At 42.4% G+C, this 15,813-nt stretch overlaps 1 protein-coding gene across 1 annotated transcript in view; it reads left to right on the forward strand.

The window, feature by feature from the left end:
* Positions 1–15,813, forward strand: part of Snd1 (staphylococcal nuclease and tudor domain containing 1) — a 391,403-nt gene that overhangs the window by 37,289 nt on the left and 338,301 nt on the right. The window contains exons 3-9 of the mRNA XM_075953759.1: positions 3,425–3,545; positions 7,860–7,938; positions 10,047–10,207; positions 10,565–10,656; positions 11,272–11,430; positions 12,627–12,733; positions 15,225–15,315. Coding sequence (XP_075809874.1) covers positions 3,425–3,545; positions 7,860–7,938; positions 10,047–10,207; positions 10,565–10,656; positions 11,272–11,430; positions 12,627–12,733; positions 15,225–15,315 — 810 coding nt within the window. The remainder of the gene's footprint in view (positions 1–3,424; positions 3,546–7,859; positions 7,939–10,046; positions 10,208–10,564; positions 10,657–11,271; positions 11,431–12,626; positions 12,734–15,224; positions 15,316–15,813) is intronic.

Consider the following 15,813-nt stretch of genomic DNA (forward strand, 5'->3'; position numbering starts at 1 on the left):
AGCACCAGCTTTCCATTGACGTGGAGAACATTGTCTAGTTTTTCCATAAGAAAGAAGATTCAAGAAGAATCAAGGGCATCGTTATTCATTTGCTTTTTATGTATCACTGCCCTATCATTCATAATTATTTTTTTCCTTCCCACCTGGTATCTTCCCTCAGTGACACTCAGCTTTCTTATAAGTCCTGTGGAAATGAAAGCTGTACGTCCCCAGCCTTCACTGCCCTGTGCCAGGCTAATCCCCAGCGTTGCCTAGATACTCCAAGCAGCCTAGACACTGCATTGATGGGCACTATGCTGGTTATATATTTATTTCCCGCAGATTAATTGAGTGCCTGCTGTGTGTGATCTCTCTGCTGGTTCAGGGGAAATTCTGAAATGGATTTTCTACTTTGACTGTAGCTTTTGAGGATTGAGATGGTAGGGAGAGGTGGTAGAGGTGGTACAATGGAATGGGTAAGAGGAGAGACAGAGTCCCGAGAATTGGGTCATGTACCAAATTATCTAGCTTCACAGTTGACATGATTCTGGTTTGATCTGGTCTGGGTAGTTTTAGAGTCTGACCAAAGAGAAGATTGGAATTAAAACATTCTATTATTTCATGACTTCAGACATCATGACTTTGTTTGAGTCTTAGCATGGAATGCAGGCTGTCCGCTTCCCTGCTTTTGGGGACCCTAAAGAGAAGTGGTAGTTCAAGTTTCATCTGTTAAGGATATTTGTTTCTTACATGAAACTCTGGAATATCCTATGGACAGACCATGGCTTTCTTTCCTACTTAGCTGTTGTGACATTTGAGCAATGCTTGGAGCATTTCCTTGTATTGGCCTCTTCCAGTTTTGGCAGGCAGTATTGGGACAGACCATCTCCCTGGCTATCCTGTGTGGGTCAACACTGGCCTCAGTTTCATAAAGATTGTCTCCCAGAGTGTTCCCTTGCTCTTGTAAAGGGACAAGGTCAAACTCTGTGTATTTTCTGTTGTTGCTAGTAGCTTATTCAGTAGCAAATTCTCAGTTTTGGATAGAACAAAGCTTCAAGAAGGCCTGGCTTTGGAAAATATTGTAGACACTGGTGACTTTCCCCCTCTATAGGATCAGGCATATTTCATTTCGAGGCCTCCAGTGTGGTTTTCTTTTATTGCCTGACCAGCTAGTGACAGATGAGCTGTAAAACATGAGGGACTAAGAATGGATGCTATTTGAGCAATCCGTAAAAGCTTTTAGAGAGCTTCTTTGTGGTGCATAGAAACTGGCGGATTTCTCACAGAGTCTGGAGATGTATTTATTTCCTTGTGAACTGACCCTTGGTGAGTGTTGTTACCTGTGATAAATATGCTTCCCTTTGGAGCACTTGCTGAGCTCTCTCGGGTATTAAAGTACTATGTTACTGAGGTTTGAATATTAATGCGTTGTGAAGACAGCCAGATTTTGAACATTTTTAGAGGAAGTAGTAAAAATATAGGAAGCTCAGTACTGTTGATTTAGAAATGTTTTCTGTGATGCAGTTTATAATTGGAATCATATATTATCAGACCTCACTTTGACATTCAAGGTCTTCATTTTTAGGGAGTAAGGTGATTGTAAAAATGAGACATAGTGGTTTGTGAACTCTGCATTGCTGTCGAGTGCTTCGTCTCTCTGCTTGTTGGTGCTTTGAGGAGAGACTAGCAATATAGATGAGTGTGAGGTTGGTTTGGGCCTCTTACTTAAGCTGAGTTCTTCCTGTGGCCACTCACCATTGGAGTTAAATAACAGCATTTTTTTTCATGACTTGCATCTTCCATTGGCTTCTAGTTTTCAGGAAATTATAGATAGGAGTTTTCAAACTTTGTCAAAGTTTATTGAATGACCTCATGAAATAAGCTGCCTGGACAGAAAGGGTTATTTCAGGCCACTTAATTGTCTGAACTGCATTTTATTATGTGTATGCTGAACTGTGACTTGAAGAGATGACAAGGGCAGTGAATGAGATTGAATCATAAAGAGAGACGCTTCCTTTTATGCTTGCTGGCATTCTTAGTATGTTGATTGCTGTTTGCTGCTTAAGCCCTTTCCTCCCCCTTTCTGTTTTAAAGGAACTTGGGACTCTGAGCTGGGTCCTGGCTATCCTCTGATAGGCTTGCTTAAGAGGAGAACTTTTGTTTTTTTTTCTGCCAGGCATGTCTAACTTTCTGTCATTGTGACACAGTGCCATCTACAAAGTAAATGCTTAAACACTTGAGAAAAACAATTGCACACACACATAAAAAAATACAATAGTCTCTTAAATTTACTATTTTATGTTGGGTAACATTTATAGCCATTATCAGTTACCTATGGGCTATGAACTGTGGGCTGTGGATTATGTGTTAGACATACCTGGATCATCCTAGAAGTCATGAAGTAGACAAGACCATCTCTTTGTCTCTGTTCACATGGAAACTTTGTTCCCCATTATGGGGGTATGTGTTCCCCTTGCTTGTGTCTGTCCTGAATAAGTGAGAGGAAATAATCATAATGCCATTTATAAGTTGCTCCTTATCAAGAGCTTCACTGGTGTCTTCCCAAGATTCTGGGATCTTTAAGTTTATTACAGTGTGTGTACATGTGTATGTGTGCATGCACATACCTGTTACAAGATGCATGTGGAGGCCAGAGGACAGCTTTCAGGTGCCTCCTTTGCAGCATGGGATCTGGGGATTGAACTCAGGCTGTTGTGTTTGTGCAACAAGAGCTTTTACCTGCTGAGCCATTTCGGTGTCCAGATCCCGGGTTTTTGACTGGAGTAGAAGTAGGAGAGGAAACAAACACTTGGAACTGCTCTCTCAACTTTGTTGCTGTCCTTGAAACGGTAGTAGAAGTGGCATAAATAAGGCTCCTACCTGAGCAGAGATTTACCCCCCAATAGTAACAGCACTAAATAAAAGCTTGTCTCCGTTCCAGCTCTGCCTTGAACTGGCATTAAGGCAAGTGCTTCGGGAACTGGAAGGAGACAAGCAGATGACGGTAGTAGTTGTGATTTATGATGTTCCACCTCTAGGTGGTTCCTGGAGGGGCTTCCCATTTCAGGGAGTGGGATGATCTACAGAAAGCAGTCAGAGCACTGGCAGGCACATGGTAAGTGCTATAAAAATGTTGCCAAATATCGTGCAGAAGTAAGCTGTAACTGAGCAGAGAGTGGCGGAGGAAAGTGCTACTGCTGGTGTCTGGAAAGCTGAGGCCTGCTTTAGGGCCTGTGCTAGTCATCCAGCTGCTGCTGGAGCCTCTTTAGGAGGGCCTAAGTGTGCTGTCAGTTGTATGTGTTTTTTCTTCGTGTCCTTGGCCCAGCACAGGGCCAGACTGAGGTTAAGTGTCTAAAAAGTTTTAGTGAAGACATGAAGTTGATTTGCTACTACTTGGGATCTGGAGTAGGCAGTTTTCCCCTGACACTTCTGTTTTGTATTTCAGCCTTGGGCATTTCCAGCTCGAGAATTTCTTCGCAAGAAGCTGATTGGGAAGGAAGTCTGTTTTACAATAGAAAACAAGACTCCCCAGGGGCGAGAGTATGGAATGATCTACCTTGGAAAAGGTGAGCAGCAAGAAGAGTGGACTCATTTCCCTTAGAGCCTAAGTCCTTCCAAGGATCAGTTTTAATTTGGCAGAAGGCCAGAATGGGCCCCTGTAGTAGGAGGCCTCTTGTTTGTTCCCCGCTGCCCAGACCACGAAACAATCACTCAGAAACTATTTGCAATACTGTTTGGTCAATAGCTTAAGCATATTGCTAGCTACTAATCTGTGACTGTGGCTTACTGGGTAAAGTTCCGGCACGTCTGTCCCTGTTGGCTGCATGGCATCTCCCTGACTCCACCTTCTTTTTCTGAGCATTCACTTTAGTTTCCCCTGCTTAGCTCTATTCGGCCCTATCACAGGCCCCAAACAGCTTCTTTATTAACCAGTATTATTCACAGCATACAGAGGACAATCCCATACCAGGCCTCTGTTGGACATTAACTCTAGAAGATGCTGTGGGTTGTATGGGAATTGCTTCTGGACACGGACACATAAGAACAGAGCACCTGTCCAGCAACCCTGATCCTTGCTCACTCCTGCGCTTTCTTGGCTTGGTGTGGTTTACTATAGCATTCTTCTTCCCATAGAAGGCACTCAGCAGCACTGTGCTTTGGGATCAGAGTGATAATTGAATTCCTATAGATTTCCTATTCTGTATTCTTTTATCTTGTGGCATTTGTTCTTTTTGGGGACTCTTTAGCAAAAGAAGATCTGTTTGGGGCTAGTTGTTACTTTAAAAATCTGCTTATGGTTTGAAATAAAATAGAATGAAAATAGGCTTTGGTATTGGATAGTTGGGGTTAGAATTCTGACTTTTCCATTCTGTATCCCTTTACCCTTTACCTCTCTCTAAGGCCTAATTTCTTCACTTGTAAGCTCTTGAGAGTTTAAAGATATGGGAAACAACTAGTTTTGACATGGTCTACATCATCATTAATTTAGTGTGCACGCACAACTGCTCATATAAACATATTTTTAGCTAGGCCAAATGATTCACGAGATATTAGATGTTGTGGCCTTCTTTGGATTGGATAGAGGAAACGCGAAAGTGGGGGATAGTCTTTTGAGTGGGCAATGGGACAATGAAAGACTTAGTTATTAAACTGTCATTTGCTTAATAAAAAGTCTTTTGTTAAATTATCTTAATTAGAAGTCTTTCTAATATCATAGCAACTTAGATTATCTGTTTGACTTAGTAGCTGGTGCCTGACTCTAGGCCAGCATTAGAAGGCAAGCCTAATGACATCCCATTAAGACTGAGCTGAGTTGTGGAAATTTTAGAAAAGTGTATTGAGAAGGACACTGAAGCCATCTTGTCCAGCTCTTTTGAATTTTATTTTTAATGGAGGGTTGGGGAGTAGAACTTGTGATTAGCTTAGAACTTACATAGAAGAATGATTAGTATTAACTTTTTAGGGCTGGGACTTGTGATGTAGACCAGGCTGCCCTGGAACTCAGAGTGCCTCTGCCTTCTGAGTGCTGCCATTTAAGGTGTATGCACCAAGGCTTAGTCCTCTGACTTTTGCAGATGTCTATCTATTTGTGACTCCCTCTTATTTATCATGTGATAGATAACATCTAAGGATGAGATCCTTGGCTTATAGATACATATAGCATGAATAATAAAAACCCAGAGTCAGATATCAGGTTCCAGCTGAAGGTCAGAAAACCAAAGCAGCCTGCCACCAGTTCTCACCTCTTCCTCAGACTGAAATGGTGATCCTGCTTCCACGAATCCTCAGACTGAGAGTGAGACTGGTTTCCTCCCGTCTTACGTTTCTTTCCAGTCCTGGGATTAGTGGTGGGTGTCCACCATCACCACCTCTTGGCTTCTATGGTTAACTAGTGTGGCTGCTGGGATTAAAGGTGTCTGCCACCACTGCCTGGCCTGTATGGAAGACTAGTGTGGCTGCTGGGATTAAAGATGTCTGCCACCACTGCCTGGCCTGTATGGAGGACTAGTGTGGCTGCTGGGATTAAAGGTGTCTGCCACCACTGCCTGGCCTGTATGGATGACTAGTGTGGCTGCTGGGATTAAAGATGTCTGCCACCACTGCCTGGCCTGTATGGATGACTAGTGTGGCTGCTGGGATTAAAGGTGTCTGCCACCACTGCCTGGCCTGTATGGATGACTAGTGTGGCTGCTGGGATTAAAGGTGTCTGCCACCACTGCCTGGCCTGTATGGAGGACTAGTGTGGCTGCTGGGATTAAAGGTGTGTGCCACCACTGCCTGGCCTGTATGGATGACTAGTGTGGCTGCTGGGATTAAAGATGTCTGCCACCACTGCCTGGCCTCTATGGTTAACTAGTATGGCTGCTGGGTTTAAAGATGTCTGCCACCACTGCCTGGCCTGTATGGATGACTAGTGTGGCTGCTGTGCACTCTGATCTTCAGGCACACTTTATTTGTTAGATCATAAACAAAATATCACTATAATTATGTTTACCTTTCTTCCCTTTTTATCACATTTTGTTGCATCCTTTGAAGGTTCAGTATAAGGGACTGTATTTTCCTCTTTTTAGGAGAAATATTCTGTGCTAGTTTAGTTTTCTTGAAAAAACAGTTCAAGGAAAGGAAGGTTTGCTTTGATTGGACAGTGTAAAGATACAGCCCATCATTGCTGGGGAGACATGGCAGCAGGACCGTGAGGTGGCTGGTCACATCTCATCTGTGGTCAGAGGCAGTGAATGCTGGTACCTAGCTCACTTTCTTCTTTTCCCTTTTTATTTGGGTAGTGAGCCCACCTGTTGGCACCACCCACATTTTGGGAATGTTTTCCCTCCTCACTTAAGCCCCTGGAAACAGCTGAAGTTGTGTCTTGGTGATTCTGAATCCGCTTAAGTTGTCGCCCAATGAGAACTCACTTTCTGAAAGCGTCAGAGTTACATAGTGCTCTGTGACGAGCATTTCTAAGAGCTTCAGGATGTGTTTGGTAGTGGGCTTATGGTCTCTCACTTGCTTTGTGTCTGGACTTTATTCTTTTCTATGTTCTGACTCTTTGGCCTCTTGGTACACAACTTTTCCCTCATTGGTCCATCTTTTAGCTTGACTCTCCACCCTGGAATTCTTGTGTTTTGAGGAAACCATTGTAATATTTATTAGTATTAGTGAAATCTGTGTTTAGATTCAACAGTAACCTCAGGACAAAGGGCCAGGTTCTTAGCTGCAGAACCTTGAGTCTTTTGTATATATAAACATTGTCCTCAACATTCTCTGGTAGGAAAACAACTATGCAATTTGACTTTGTAGAGATGTTCAACTTCTAGATGAGGGATTAGAGGTGTGTGCATTTATGTGTATTTATGCACATGTACTTACTATTGCTTGAGGAAGTCAGTGTGTAGTATACCGGATCGCTATAACTCTTGCAGACATCCATTCTGTGCTGATATTGCCTGTCAGCTAGGCTGCTGTGCTACAGTTTTTTTGGGAGCTTGCTCTTTGCCATAGTAAGGATTTTTACGCAGTGATTCCTGCAAAGGTGTCTTTCTTTATCATTTTAGCTGACAAGGATTTAAGAGACATACCAAGACTAAAAGCTTTTTCAGTAGTGTGGAAATGCAGTTAATGTTTCAGGTGGAACCTTATGCTTAGGTGGAGCCTTAATCAGGTTGAGTTCTATGTTTACCATCGTTTTCTTGTCCTGATGGCTGCTCTGTGAAAGAGAAAACCAGACATTTTCTTCTTAGTATTTCTCTGAGAACAAGAGTCAGTCTTAAGCTTTGTGGCTTGCCTTGGTGGCCTTTGGAGTGGAGACTGTGACACGGAGAGGAGTGGACTTTCTGGAATGAGTGTGATAGATGGCACTATTGAGTTTATCTGCCTCTTTCTAATTCCTGCCCCCCCCCCCCCAGCACTGTGTTTGTGATTTGTACGTGTTATTTAATTCTCATAGGAACCCAGTGGGGCAAGTGCAGTCTCCTACTTAGAGTGGACTACATAGGCTGCCGAGGTCTTTTCCAAGCTATTACAAAGCTGGATTTGTGTTCAGGAGCAGGTTTCATCTTCTTTGTGTTTCTCCCTGTTTTCCTGAGCTGCCTGCCTGCCGTGTGTGAATCTCCTGTGGCTCCCAGGATTGTTTTTGGCCGAGGAATACCCTAGAAAATTAGAAACAAAGTCCTACAAAGAAACGTTGTCCTAGAAAGTAGATGTTTTGGAAGTTTTCTGAGAAGCCCAATGCCGCCTTTCTGCTGGCTCCTTTCCCCACAGTCCACCTCCCTCCCTGAAGAGTGAAAATGGCCCATCCTGTGTGCTGTTGCTAGCAGAGGTAGGTTTGGCTCTTGTGCTTAATTCCTTCCTCAGATACTAATGTGGTTCATTTTCTTCCTCAGATACTAATGGGGAAAACATTGCAGAGTCACTCGTTGCAGAAGGCTTGGCCACCCGGAGAGAAGGCATGAGAGCCAATAAGTAAGTATGCAGTACACATGACATTCTTTCTTAAGGACCGAGAGGTTGGTAGCCACTGCAAACTGTTTTACTTCATTTCATCTCATTCCTGTTCTTTCCAAGACGGACAACCCCAGGTGCTTTAATCTCTTCTAGGATCTTCTTGCTCCTAGATTGTTTTTGAGCCAGGAGTTCACTAAGCGTTTTCTTAGTGGTACTAACCTCCTTTAAAAACATGCCTGGAGACTAGGCAGGGTTTAAGGTTTTTTTGTTTTTGTTTTTTTTAAATTTATGAATTAGTGGGTCTTAGGCTATAGATATGCAATTCCAGACTATTTACCCAGCCTGCCCGCCCAAATATTGAACCTCAACTGTGTATCAGGGTTCTATGAACTGACAATATAGCAGTGAATAGTGTTAGGCTGTGCTAGCATTCTAATGGGGAGATTGACAAAAGAGATGTTATGTCTCCTTTGGTGTAAGGAACCCTGCAGGGGGAAAAAGATTCTGCTTTGAAGGTTAGTAAAAACTCTTTTCTGACCCTGTGGTCTTGAATCTGTGGATACGTCACTAATAGATAAAAACGTATTTGTCTAGTCAAAGCCAGTGTTAACTTGTTAGAATCTGTGTGTGTGTGTGTGTGTGTGTTTATATGGAAGGCTTATGGTACATAAATCTTGTTCACTAGTATTCTCAGTAGGGTGGGTTGCAGCTGGCTTTAATTAACACTTTAGTCTCTGAAAAGTGATATGCTACATCAGTAATTTAGAGCCTATAAACATGCTATTTAAACCATTAAGTTTTTGCTATGTTATATGACTGCAGTAGCCAAAGAAAAGACTTTGAATAAATATTTGCATCAGGTGTACCCATGATGGGAATGAGCCAAAGGCACAGTTATACTGTTTGCCGCCTTTCTGTCCTTTGAGACTTAGGGCCAGGTCAATCACCATGTACCTGCAGTCTTTTCTGATTGGAAGGAGACTTTTGCTGAACTCTGTAATTGTTGTGTGTGCCTGTGGGAATTGGATGAATTAAGACATTTGTTTTTAGGTGATGTTTTTGGAAGCATGCCACAGTTCTAACTTAAGAACAATTACTGGCATGATTACTGTTGCAATGTGTTTTTTTTGGGGGGGGAGGGGGAATTCAGTTTGCAACTGCAATGAATAAAGAAAAACCCCTTAACAGTTTTGTGCTGCTGCCTCTGGAGCACTAACCCCGCCAGACTGAATGTCGTCTCTTCACAGTGTTTATACTTGCGCCTACTTCTGCAACCCCCATAATGCAATAAATTCTGCTTTCTGTGAATTTTGATATCTCTGAATCCTCTGGATATATTTTTGGTGAAGAGAAGGAAGAGGTACCAGAAACTTCTTTGGAAATATTAGGTCATGCTTGCTTAGATAGAAATTCCTAGAGACCAGGAGAGGAAATCCAATGTGTGCATGGCTGTGGATGGTCCTCCAGGTGTTTGGAATCCTGCAAAGAAAGACCTTGTAGTTCCTTGCTTCCTACATTTAGCTCAGAAGTGTCAGTAAACAGTCATTTCTGCACTTTATACCTCCCACCTTAAGAAGTATTTTGTATTTTCCTTTTGGGCAGTACTGATGTATTGGTTTCCTGCCTGATGAAGGAGGAGACTTATTTTCAAACTCTCATTGTCTAGCTGGCCTTGTGGATGTCTAAGTAATTTTGAGCTAACATTATCTTTGGTAGCAGTACACTCTGCAGATGGCCCCAGCCTTAATTTGTAGATAGAGAAAGTGTTAAGGGTGGTTCTTAGTCACCTCCTGCACCAGAACCTGCTGAGCTGGGCCTAGCTTCTGGGATGCTTAAATGAATTTGTACCCCCTGGAGTGGCTCCCCTTGGAGCCATTAACTTGTTCTTTTCTACTCACTGGCAGAAGGACTACGTGTTCCTTAGATCCTCTCATTAAATGCTCTTAGAATCTCATCTCTCCTTTGAAGGAACAAATTTGGAAATTGTGCTTATGGTGATTTTTCTGGTTAAATAAATGCCTTGGTCTCTTTTAAGGGACGAGATGCCATAGAAACCAACTGGCAAAGAGCCCATAGCTTTGTTTGTGAACTCAGTAACCACAGCTTGTTTATCTTTCATATCCCAGCCCAGAGCAGAATCGGCTTTCAGAATGTGAGGAACAAGCAAAAGCGTCGAAGAAAGGGATGTGGAGTGAGGGGAATGGTTCACATACCATCCGGGACCTCAAGTACACCATTGAGAACCCAAGGCATTTTGTGGACTCACACCACCAGAAGCCTGTCAATGGTGAGGATGGCAGGGGAAGGCAGACAAACTCAGGGTGATTTCTTTCTGTTTGCTCTCTTTGATTCTTGGGGTTTAAAAGATCTAGTGAGTCTTTCTTTAGCTTGCTTAGTACCCAAAGGGAATCCTTAAGAGTTAGAGAACACCGTGGCACTTTGGAAGGGGCTTTGAGTTGGTTCACAAAGCTTACTAGTTATGTATGGCAGAGACTAGCCTTGTACTGTTGCTGATCATAAGCTGTTAGTATTTTGCACATTCTGTTTTTTTCTGTTCTCAAGACTACTTAAAACTAACCCTGAAACTTGTATAACCCTGGAACAACTTTCTCTAATGATCAAAGATGTCTGTTCTGTCATTCAGCTATCATCGAGCATGTTCGAGATGGCAGTGTGGTTCGGGCCCTGCTCCTCCCAGATCACTACCTTGTCACCGTCATGTTGTCAGGGATTAAGGTTAGAGCACATACTGGGCTGCACAGTGGGCTTGGGGTTTGTGGGAGTGTCTAGTGATAGGCAGATTTCTCTGCTTGGAGACTTGGGACCAACTTTTCTTCCTACTATGAGCCAGAGTACTTCCTAGTTATTTTGTAACTTAGGTTTTGAAGCTTAGCTTATTTTGAAGCTTAGTTGTAAGCTTCTTAGATAATTCTATTAGATTTCACATAATTAAGGCCTGTTAGTATGGGACATTGTTGGAGATGTGAGGCCAGGAGAAAAGGGGAGGAGGCATGTGTGGCTCTGAAACTTGTTAGATATGAATTGAATTTATGTACAATACCCATATGTATTTTTGAAATATTTAGGGATCGAAAGCAGGGTACTGCCTTGATCCTTTCTTGGTAAGGGGACATTTTCAAAGGAAATTAAAATGCTTCCTCACATGGTATGTTTTCTTTGCCTTTGACAAGAAGCTTGATTGGACTGGTGCTTTAAAGATGGTCAGAAGAGCAGTTTTGAGAACTCCCTGAGCATTGGCTGTGGTCCTCGTGCCCCTGGGAAAGCCTGGTGGGGGTGCAGGGCATCTCGCTTACTTAAACTGCATTCCTCATCACCCTTACTTTCATTTAGTGCCCAACTTTTCGTCGAGAAGCAGATGGTAGTGAAACACCAGAGCCTTTTGCTGCAGAAGCCAAGTTTTTCACGGAGTCGAGACTGCTTCAGAGAGATGTTCAGATTATTCTGGAGAGCTGTCACAATCAGAACATTCTGGGTACCATCCTTCATCCAGTGAGTGTGCCCTTCTGCTTGGGTTTGGTGGGTCTGCCATGTGTTCAGTTTGCTGTTCTTTCTGTGCAACATGATCTGAAATTTTGGCCAAATTTTTACTTTTAATTAATACTTTTAGTATTATTATCATCTAATGACTTGAGCCTTTTCTGTGCAGATACTAGTTGTCATGTAGGATTCCTCTGAAATGTTCCTGACTTCATAAAGGGAAGTCTGAAAGTTGTCAGGGGACGACTAGGGTTGTCAACATCCTCTAGAGGTGGGGAGGAGGGTTGGGAAGGTTCATGTAGGTGTAGAAGTCAGCTAGCCTGGAGTATTGACACATTAGTCAGAAGGAGACTGATATGTGGAACAATTATTTCCCATATTCTAATCTTTATCTAGTTACCTCCTAACTCCGATTTGAGTGGGAACTATTATTATTATTATTTTTTAAATAATGTGGTTGTAGTTGTGATTTTTAGGTGTTTGACCCTCTTGTGCATTTTGGTAAATGTAATAAATGTTATTCTTGCACAAGAAGTGACCTTGCTTTGTGGAAACAAAGTGGGTTTTCACTATTGTAATGGAGATATAATACACACCTAATTTACTGTTAACTTTTCCAGCTAGATGATTCCCATGAGGGCAGCTGTAGAAGGCTGGGAGGCTTGGTTTTCAGGGTGCCAAGGTCATGTCTGTTTCTTCTGGAGTGCTGACTCCCTGGCCATGCCCTGCCAGATGGTTCTGTGTCACAGTAGAATATGAATTGTTATTCACCAGGAAAAATGGGGCTTGTGCTTTTCCCGCAGTCTGTTCTTCAGCTTTCTGCTTCTGCAAAGGGGAGAAAGTGCTGACTCTTAGGGGCAGAGAAGAATAAGGAGTAATCTCTTCCAAAGATTAACGTCCTCCTCTGCCCCCAAGAAGAGCTATTGAGATGTCAGTTCCATTCAGTGCCGCTAACATTTATTCTGCTCCTGTTAAATAGACATGCAGTGCTGGGTTTTGGGATGTGGGGCAAGGCTGCTGGAAGGAGTCTTGGTGTCCCATGTCTTGGGTGTGATTTTTTTTTTAGTTAGGGAAACTCCTTTTTGTTATTTTAGAAAACTTGAAGTACCAGCTTGACAGTGGCTGTGTTCGCTGTCAGAAACAGAAGTGATCTCTTGGGGCAATGATGTGTGATTTGTGTCTGTTCTCTCTTGTACCTTGTTTCTTAGAATGGTAACATCACTGAGCTCCTTCTGAAGGAAGGCTTTGCACGCTGTGTGGATTGGTCAATTGCAGTTTACACCCGGGGTGCAGAGAAGCTGAGGGCAGCTGAGAGGTAAGGCCTGCCAGGCACCTTGCTAAGTATTCAGGGCAAGAGTCTGGCCGTCTTCTCTCACCCAGCTGTGGCACTGTCTGTTTATTTCGGTAAAGGAGTTGGGAAATTCCAAGAGAAGGAGGGCTATCATATGGAGTGACTCAGGCATTAAACTTTAGGTCCAGGTTAGCTTAATGCTGGGTAGTAAGGCCTCAGGGTATGTATGTGGGTTTGCACATGCTACAGTGTTTAGAACTCAGAGGACAACTTGAGTGGGTTCTTTACACCACATGGGATGGATTGAGCTCAGACAATCGGGCTTGGTGGCAAGCACTTTTACCTACTGAGCCACCTTGCCAGCCACTTTACTTGATTTACTTTTTTTTTTTTTTAATTGAGACAGGCCTTTTCTGTGTAACAGCTCTGACTGTCCTGGAACTCAATTTATAGACCATGCCAGCCTCAAACTTACAGAGCTCCTCCTACCTCTGCTTCCCAAGTTTGGGGATTACAGGTGTGGGCCACCTCTACCTGACTCTTATTAAATGCTTTTAAGTCAGTTTTCTCCAAGGTCCCCTCTTTGTTTTAGGTGTTTGAAATGAAACAAATTTGAGACTCATTTCAGCTGCTCCCAAACAGGCAAGCAAGATTCGAGCTATGATGGAGAGGTTCGAGCCTGTGGGTCCTAATTGAGACCAGGACATACAAGCTGATCGCTCAGTGTGTTTGAAAGTGGTTTTAGTTAATAAGTGCCAGTGATGACTTTCCACAAGGCATGAGATTCTGAAGACCGGTAGCTTGTTTAGCTATCACGGCCACGTCTAGCTAGACGTTTAGCTGAACTCACATTTGGTGGGGTAGATGGAGGAAAATAGAGCAGGCAGCAAGTGTTATTGATTGGGAACAGTACCATGCAGACCTGAACGTCTAGTTCCAGGGCAGTGTGAACAGAAGCGACACTGGGGTGAAGGCAGAAACTTCAGCGCTACAACAGCGGGCCAGCCTTAAATTTCATGGCATGGAGCCTCAGCTCAGAATCTTAAAATTACAACGGTTTTGTTAATTTGCTTTTTTACCAGTTCGGATACACAGCTAAGGGACAAAAAGAAAACAAAATAAAACAAAACAAAAAGTTATATATTGTGCCATAATTTAATTTGAAAAATATAATAGCCTTATAGTTCTTCAAATACTTGATTCTGTTATGCTCAGTTTTTTTTTTTTTGCTCTTGTTCAAAAACTTCTATTTTCTTCTCATTACTGTTCTAAGTTATTATTTTGGTTGATAAATTTTCTTGACATTTTTTTAGTTCCTACCTGTCTTTGAAGAAAGTGAGTACAATTAAAATAATATCTGTGTTTTCTAACAGCTGCAAGAGACTAGATTTTTTTAAAAAGAGAATCACTGCAAAACAGACTTAGGCCAGAAAATGCAAGTCATATCTCAGTGCATAATTGCTTGTCTGCTGTTCTGCATGCCATATCTGAGCTACTAGTTTTGTGGGTACAATTATAGTTCTCTCTTTGGAAATTCTTTATGTACTTTACAACTACTACATGCTTCTTTGTCTTTTTCTATTTCAGTGCAGCTTAAAAGAATGGTTGCAATGTGCTTTCATAAATAATAGTTCCTTCCCCCTGCACATGCGTCCACTATTCATAGTTTAATGCATCTGGTCATTGATTTTTTTTCCTTTTTTAATCTTTGCACATACTCAATTTTCCACTCTTGGTCTGGCTCAGAAAATAATCTACTGGGCTTAATATTTTGAAATGAATTCCTGACAACATGGTTTTTAAGCTTTTATTAGTGAAAGTCTGCAGATTTTGTCTGTTTTTCAAATATACTTTAGATAGATACACTGTTGGTGTTTTCTGAATTCAATCTGGTAGCTGGTAACCCTTTTACAATTCAGATGGCAATCGGGCAGACCTGTGATTCTTTAAAAAGAGTCATGTTTAACTTCTTGTTTAAGAAAATAATTGCTGGGGGCTGGAGAGATGGCTCAGAGGTTAAGAGCATTGCCTCCTCTTCCAAAGGTCCTGAGTTCAATTCCCAGCAACCACATGGTGGCTCACAACCATCTGTAACGGGGTCTGGTGCCCTCTTCTGGCCTGCAGGCATACACACAGACAGGATATTGTATACATAATAAATAAATATTTAAAAAAAAAAGAAAATAATTGCTCTGTATTATTGCACTCACTCAGAAGATAAAGCAAAGAGTTAATTATTTAGGTGGACCTGTGGGCTCCAGTCTCCAGCAGTTGAATACTGGGGTCTCAGAGGGCCGTTCATAAGTTTATTATGTCCATACAGCCTGCTTTTTCTGTTTGCTCCACACTTTACATTTGCAGTCGGGCTCTGTTCTGGTTTGGCGGTGGTCTTTCTTCCGGATCTGTCCGCAGGGGAGGGTAGTAGGGTTTTCTGTCGCCTGCTTCTGTGGTGCTCCTGGACTCAGGTGAGATGCACTGGTCAGTGAATGACCTTGCACCCTTGCTTTGTTGCCAGGTTTGCCAAGGAGCGCAGGCTGAGAATATGGAGAGACTATGTGGCTCCTACTGCTAATTTGGACCAAAAGGACAAGCAGTTTGTTGCCAAGGTGAGTCATTCTCAGCATTTTGATATGCAGAGTGGCCATTGCCAGGCCAGTGATAATACAAGGATCTGAATAATTAGAACTGCTGTATCTCTTGACTGTTTCAAGAGGAGCTTCCCACACCGTCTGTGTGTGCGCGCGCATTGTATTTCTTATTGTAAATTAAAATAAGTTCATTATAAGTTCTAGGATTAAGGTTGTGGGCATGTTAGCTCAAAATAGCTCTCATTTTTGAGACATCTTTTTATTTGCTTTGCAACTGGCACTCTAGGGTTTCCTGTGTCCTCATCTTTCTCTTCATTCTCTCTAGAACTCTTGTGGTTTCACTTTTCCCTGCCCTGAATTCTTTATTGGCTGTTGTGTTTTGGGTGGATGCTTGCTTCCCAGACAACTAGAGCTGTTGAATAAATTAAGTGGTTCTATCACAGTACTGTGCAAAAGATTTTCCTTTTAAGGTTTCAGTAATTCGAGTAATTTAGTTCCACGCTTTCCTAAATCCTA

Source organism: Microtus pennsylvanicus, chromosome 19 (genome assembly GCF_037038515.1).
Source record: "Microtus pennsylvanicus isolate mMicPen1 chromosome 19, mMicPen1.hap1, whole genome shotgun sequence".
Lineage (NCBI taxonomy): Eukaryota > Metazoa > Chordata > Mammalia > Rodentia > Cricetidae > Microtus > Microtus pennsylvanicus.